Source organism: Acomys russatus, chromosome 29 (assembly GCF_903995435.1).
Source record: "Acomys russatus chromosome 29, mAcoRus1.1, whole genome shotgun sequence".
Lineage (NCBI taxonomy): Eukaryota > Metazoa > Chordata > Mammalia > Rodentia > Muridae > Acomys > Acomys russatus.
Genome location: NC_067165.1, coordinates 38009303 through 38016248, shown reverse-complemented (window position 1 = coordinate 38016248; position 6946 = coordinate 38009303). Strand labels below are relative to the sequence as shown.

At 48.0% G+C, this 6946-nt stretch overlaps 1 protein-coding gene across 1 annotated transcript; it reads left to right on the top strand.

Moving 5' to 3' along the window:
* Positions 1 to 3564: 3564 nt before the first annotated feature.
* On the top strand, positions 3565 to 6282 carry LOC127211266 (PRAME family member 7-like). Its single transcript, XM_051171092.1, has 3 exons — positions 3565 to 3851; positions 4199 to 4777; positions 5712 to 6282. The coding sequence occupies exons 1-3, from the start codon at positions 3565 to 3567 to the stop codon at positions 6280 to 6282; spliced, it is 1437 nt and encodes a 478-aa protein (XP_051027049.1).
* The last annotated feature ends 664 nt before the right edge of the window (positions 6283 to 6946 follow it).

The window sequence follows — 6946 nt, the reverse complement described above, 5'->3', positions numbered from 1 at the left end:
GGAGTGTGCCACCACCACGCCCGGCTCTTGTTTTTGTTGTTGTTGTTGTTGTTGCTCATTTTACATTAATTTCTTTGTTGTTTTGTTGTTCTTTCTTTCTTTCTTTTGTTTTTCTTGACAAGGTCTCTCTGTGTAGCCTTGGCTGTCCTGGACTCACTTGTAGACTAGGCTGGCCTTGAACTCACAGCATCTGTCTGCCTTTGCCTCCAGAGTGCTGGGATTAAAAGGCATGCACCGCCGCACTTGGCAATTTACATTACATTTAAAGTATTGAGTTTGGCACAGGTCTGTAAACTTGGGAAACTGAGGCAGGAAGCATATGAGTTAGAGGCCAGCCCAAACTACTTAGGGAGACCCTATCTAGAAAGAAGAAAGAAGTGGGGCGGGGGGGAAAGTGGGGATATGTGGTGAAATGCTTTTCTGGTCCCCAAGAGTTATGAACCTTCATCAGTGCTGTGACCTTAGGAGGGACCTAAGTGCACCTGAAATGCTGCCTGTTTGCCCACATATCCCAGCTGTATGCAATTTTGCTCTACGTGTTCCCTGGTCTCAGGAGGCTGAGTGTATTGGAGGTGGAAGGTTACTTGAAGGAAGGACTCCCATCTGTGTAGCTATGGGGACGCCAAGGGGCCGAGACTGAGGGCTGCTGCTGTTTGGGGTCATGTAGATAACCTCTCCCCCATGCTCCTGAACAAAATCATGATACTTTCTTTGCTTGACCAAGCTGGACTTAACAAGGGGTGGTGTGGGGTGGGGAGGCTCACTTCAGTCACCATTGGTTTTTGGTTTTTCGAGACAGGGTTTCTCTGTGTAGCCTTGGCTGTCCTGGACTCTTAGACCAGGCTGGTCTCGAACTCACAGAGATCCGGCCTGCCACACTGCCCTCCGAGTGCTGGGATTAAAAGTCGTAGACCACCACACGCGCTTCATCACTGGGTGCTTAGTTATTTGTTTACATCTCCCCAGGGCCCTGTAACAGGGTTGGACCCAGCACATACTAGGCAATGGCTCTTTCATTGAGGCACATGCCTAGTCTAATTTGCTTTATTTATTGATTTACTTATGCATTTTTCTTTCAGGCTGAGTCTTTTTGGTTTTTGGTTTTGGGTAGACCAGGCTGGCCTTGAACTCATAAGAGATCCTCCCCAAGTGCTGGAATTACTGGCATGGGCCACCACACCCAGCAGGCTGAATTTTAACTATGTAGCCAGGGTAGAAACTCACTCTGTAGATATGTAGATAGACCAGGTAGACCAGGCATGCCTTGAACTCAGAAAGTGAAACATGTAGTTTAACATTTAGGGGCGTGTCCCAGCCACCCCTTGGTGGCTCACAACCATCTCTACTAAAATCTGATGCCCGCCCTCTTCTGTCCTGCAGGACACGCAGATAGGGCCCTTTAGTCACAACTTAGAGGGAGGTAGTTTTCTGTGAGTTCCAGGATAGCCATGACTATGCTGAAAAACCCTGTTTTAAAAAAATGCAAAAAATGGTCTGCCTCTGATTTTCTGTGAATTTTTGTTTCTTTTCTTTTTTCCGGTCCCTCTCTTATGTAGCTCTGGGCTTCTCTATAGATCAGGCTGGCTTCAACTCAGATCTTCCTGCCTCTGCCTCCCAAGAGCTGAGATTAAAGGCCTGTGCTGTCACTTCTGGCAGTTCTTTCTCTCTCTGGTTTTTCGAGACAGGGTTTCTCTGTGTAGCCTTGGCTGTTCTGGACTCACTTTGTAGACCAAGCTGGCCTTGAACTCATAGCATCTGCCTGCCTCTACCTCAAGGCTAGCCTTGAATCCCAGCACTTGAAAGGCAGAGGCAGGTGAGTTCAAGGCCAGCCTGGTCTAAAAAGTGAGTCTAGGATAGCCAAGGCTACACAGAGAAACCCTGTCTCTAATAACTAAGCGTGCGTGTGCGCTCTCTCTCTCTCTCTCTCTCTCTCTCTCTCTCTCTCTCTCTCACACACACACACACACACACACACACACAAACACACACCCCAAACAAACAAAAAACTTTAATTTAGATAGGTGGTGGCGACTCCAGCCATTGGGAGGTAGAGGCAGGTGGATCTTTGAATTGAGTAAAGTCTGGTCTACAGAGTAAGTTCCAGGACACCCAGGGCTACATAGAGAAATAAAACAAGAGGAAAACAACAGCAACAACAAAAATCCCTCCTTAATTAAATAAAATAAGTCTTAATATTGGTGTCATGTAGATTATGGGTTCTGAGCTTTAGAATACTGTTCTGCTGGCTTTTTAGTCTAACTCATTGCTAACTGATGACAGGATGCCCAAGCAAGGCACCCAAAGATGCTTAGTCTGCATCCTAAGTGCTTCTGAAACTAGGTGTGGACTCAGAACATGTACTGTTACTGAAAGCAAACGAGAAAACTTTTTGGTTTTGCAGGAAAGAGTAAAGCTTTATTGAATAAATTGAACAAAATATACCCTTAACTTATATTTTAATGACTCTGGCTGAAGAGATGGCAAGTTAGGATAGCTGGACGGCTGTGGTGGCACAGAGGCTAGTGGTCTCTGAGTTCAAGGCCAGCCTGGTCTACTAAGAGTTCCAGGACAACCAGGATTAAAAAAAAAAAAAAGATTCATGTAGCCAAGGCTGATCTCCAAAGTAGTTGAGGCTGGCCTTGATCTCTTGCTTCTCCTTTCATTCGAGACAAGGTTTCTCTGTAGCTCTGCCTGTCCTGGAACTCACTAGGGAGACCACGTTGACTTCAAAGTCAAGAGATGTGCACGTCTCTGTCTCCTGGGATTGAAGATGTGGTGGCAGCGCACTCCTTTGATCCCAGCACCTGGGAGGCAGAGGCAGGCAGATTGCTGTGCATTCGAGGCCAGCCTGGTCTACAAAGTGAGTGCAGGACAGAGAAGACTCTGTCTCAAACAAAAACAACAACAAAAAAAGATGTGCAGCGCCATACCTGCCTTTGATTTGTTTTATATGCATGCACATGAGTGTTTGCCTTCATGTATGTGTACACATGCACCATGTGTGTGCCCAGTGCCTGAAGAGGTCAGAAGAGCACATCAGATTTCCTTGGACAGGAGTTACAGGCAGTTGTGAGCTGACTCTTGTGAGGGCTATGAATCAATTCCAGGTCCTCTACCAGAGCAAGAAATGGCTCTTCATGCCTGAGCCATCTCTCCATCTCTAGACTACTGTCTGCCAAGTCCTGAGAATGCAGGCTTATGCCAGGACTCCCTACAACACAGGGGCTTGAGTGACGAGGAAAACCTACTCCCAGGGAGTTGAGTTAGCTTCCAGGATCCTAGGGACTCACCTCTCGCTGGGCATGGATGGAATCTAGCATCAAACTGGTTGGGAAAGGGTAAGAATGACAGGGGTGTGGCCACCAAAGCTTGGAAGATGACGGGATACTGCAACCAGCAGGGAGCATCTTGACTTGGTGCTGGATGGAACCCTGAGTGGAAGGAGCAACGATTGTGGCCCTGTGTTCCTGTGATGGCCAAGAAGGGCTTTGTAAGCACGGACATGATAATAGATTTTCTCTTTCTAGAGGCTTCTCTAGGATCTTTTCCCTCTGAAGATCCACCATGAGTAAGAACCTCCTCACACTCCAGGAGTTGGCTGGGCAGAACCTGCTGAGGGATGAGACCTTGGCTGATGCTGCTTTGAAGAACTTACCCAGACTGTTCTTCCCACAACTGTTCAAGCAAGCCTACCAGGGTATTCATGTCAAGGCTCTGAGGACAATAGTGTCCTCCTGGCCCTTCCCCCGCCTCCCGCTTGGAGCTCTGAAGAAGACAACCTACTCAGAGACCCCATGGCAAGTTGTCTTGGAGGAGATTGATAAGCTGCTTATCCAAGAGGTTCACCACAGGTAAGGAAGATTTGGGTAGCCAGGGGAGGGAACCCCCAGAGAGTCCAGAGCAGAGATGATGGGAGTCAAGTGGGGGAAGACGGGCAAGGATGGAACAGAGGACTTCGATGGGGCCAGCTTGGAGAGACAGCAAGGCCGTGGAGTGTGCAGGACTTGTGGAGGATACAGCAATGGCCTCCATAGGTACTAGAAGTGGGACAGGGATACCCTGAAGGCCATGGAAAAAAAAGTAAGATGGAGGATGGAAGGTCAACTTTAGGCCTGGGATAAAGAAAGACACACTTAGACATTGTGTCCTTGCCTAGCTGCTGAGTTTTTTTTCTTTTCCCCCTTTCCTGTTTTTCTAGAGAGTACAAACTGGAAGTTCTGGACTTACGATCTGTGGGTCAGAGCTGCTTGGATGTGTGGCCTGGGCCCATGGATGACTGGTTACCAAAGACCGCAAGTGAGAATCAAGGAATGCCAGGTCAGTCTACGGCAGGAGAGAAGCATCCCTTGAAGGTGGTGGTGAACTTGTATCTCAAGAATACGTACAGGAGCAAGATATTCCCCTACCTCACCGAGTGGAGTGACAGGAGGAGAGGGTTGTTACAGCTGTACTGCCAAGAGCTTCAGATTTGGTCGCCGTGTCATTATGACTACAGGAGGCTCTCACAGATGTTAAGTCTGGAGTACGTAGAAATTTTCGGCCTGCATTCCTCTGGCAAGCCAGCCTTCTTGCTTAAGTTGGCTCCTTACCTGGGAACCATGAGGAACCTGCGTAAGCTTACTCTCTCCTGCATCACTGAAAACACCTTGATCTCCTCAGAGAAGAGAAGGCGAATCGTCACCAAGTTCGCCTCACAGCTCTGCAAGCTGGAGCGCCTCCAGACGCTGAGTCTGGAGGATGTCTGCTTCCTTGAGGGACACCTGGACTGGATACTTGGGTAAAGATAATGCTCTGCAGAGCAAAGCCAAGCCTTGGTTCTTTATCTTAGTGGGTACTTGTTCTCCCTGAGGCCACTGGTAGATTGACATTACTGAGGGGAGAGGTCTCCATGCATAACCATTAATGCAAAGATGCAGGCCTAACCTGAGTTTGGTGGTCTGGAAACAGTTCCTTCCATCCCAAGAAGCCCATTAGAAATCAATGAGATCTAGTGAGTGGCTTCTGGTTTCTTCCTTAGCCAGCATGTTACAACTAAGAGGGGGAAGGGACAAGTGAGCAGAGCACTGATGACAGAATGTCACAGCTGCATTAGTTCCCCATCTGGCCTCTATTTAGCAGCCATGGGAGTAGTCATGTCAGCCTGCCCTAGGAAAGGCTGAGAACTTTCTTTTTCTTCTCTCCCCTCTCTCTCTCTCTCTCTCTCTCTCTCTCTCTCTCTCTCTCTCTCTCTCTCTCTCTCTCTCTCTCTCTCCCTTTCTCCCCGAGACAGGGTGTGTAGCCTTGACTATCCTGGACTTGCTTTGTAGACCAGGCTACCCTTGAACTCACAGCGATCTGCCTGCCTCTGCCTCTGCTCTTTTTGAGCCTGGGTAGGGGGTGGGAAGTTGGAAGATGTGTAGCAATAAAATGGAACGAAAGGTGTAAATCCCAGAGCAGCAACAAAGAGGATGTGCCCAGGGTGTGGTTGTCAGTGGGCCCTGCAAGGTTGTTGCCAGATCTTGACTTCATCCTTTCTGTGTGTGCCCTGCTAGTTTAGCCCGCACTCAGATTTTGCATGACAGTGGGGGAAGTATGGTGGCAGGCCTTAGTGCAGCTTTCAGTGTGTCTACTGTCATGTAGCGATTGTAACTCACGTCGGTCCTCCTGTGTCATTCCTGTTAAGCTCCCGTATTATCCACCAGTTCCAAGAACTGTCTTGTTTTCCTCCTTAGGTCTGTGAAGACATCCTTGGATGGCCTTACTGTGACTCACTGTAAACTCTCGGCATCAGAATGGCACCATCTCTCTGAGTTTCCATGTGTCCGTCAGTTGCAAGAACTGAGTTTGGAAAATGTCAGATTGACTGATTTAAGTCCTGAACCCCTCCGAGTTCTGTTAGTAAATGCTGGACCCACCCTGAAAGTCCTGGACTTGGAGGACTGTCATATGGAGGATGACCATCTCTATGCCATCATGTCTGCCCTAAGGAGCTGTTCCAAGCTCACCAAATTCAGCTTCTATGGGAACGAAATCTCCATGCCTGCCATGAGGGACCTACTACAAAACACTGCCAGCTTGAGACACCTAAGGATGGAGATGTACCCCGTCCCTCAAGAGAGCTATGACTACAACAATGTGCCCCACATGGAAAGCATGCGCCAACATTGTGATGAGCTTATAGACACTCTGAAAGCCATTAGGGAGCCAGTGAGGGTCTTCTTTGGTACTGACCGCTGTGATCAATGTGGCAATCGATACATCTACAACAAAACCAATATGTGTAGATGTCGGAGATTTTACTAGTTGTATGCAAGGCACAGGTGTCTTGTCAGAGGACACATGTGGTTTTAGACTGCTGCTCCAGGTTGAATGGGGAAAGTAAATTAATGCTGGAGTCCAGAAAGTTTGACTTGGGAAGAGAACGGGCATGTTGATCAGGTGTCCGTGGAGTGGATTTGAGCAAGATGGATATATAAATGTGTTGCCACCTTCCCGGCGTTGGTGGTGCACCCCTTTAATCCCAGCACGCAGGGAGGCAGAGACAGACTTCAAGGCCAGCCTGGTCTACAGAGTGACTACCAGGACTACCAGGACATCCAGGACATCCAAGGCTACACAGACACTCCCCACACACACAAAAAAACCCATAAAGGGGGAAAAACCCATAAAGGTGTGATCCAGACATGGTGATGATTGGAAGGGGGGGAAATCCAGATCTTTCCTATCTGGATGATTATAATATAGTTTACAGTTTTAAAGCTAAGAAAGTTTTGTGAACAATCACATAAAATAAAATAAGCTGGAGTCACTCTGACATTCTCTCCCATGCTTTTTTGAGAATTTTTGACAACTCAAGTGTGTTGACTGCTTGTGGTTACATGTACCCAAGGTTGTCATCTAAAGACTGGGCAACTTTGCCGGAGTGTATTACACATGCAATGCAGGATACTCAGGACATGAGGGACCA

What these genes read in the sequence shown, in the direction of transcription:
- LOC127211266 (XM_051171092.1), top strand. Translation starts at nt 3,565, where the DNA reads ATGAGTAAGAACCTCCTCACACTCCAGGAGTTGGCTGGGCAGAACCTG. An exon ending in ATCCAAGAGGTTCACCACAG is followed by an intron (nt 3,852 to 4,198) that starts GTAAGGAAGATT and finishes CTGTTTTTCTAG; the next exon opens with AGAGTACAAACTGGAAGTTC. An exon ending in CACCTGGACTGGATACTTGG is followed by an intron (nt 4,778 to 5,711) that starts GTAAAGATAATG and finishes TTTCCTCCTTAG; the next exon opens with GTCTGTGAAGACATCCTTGG.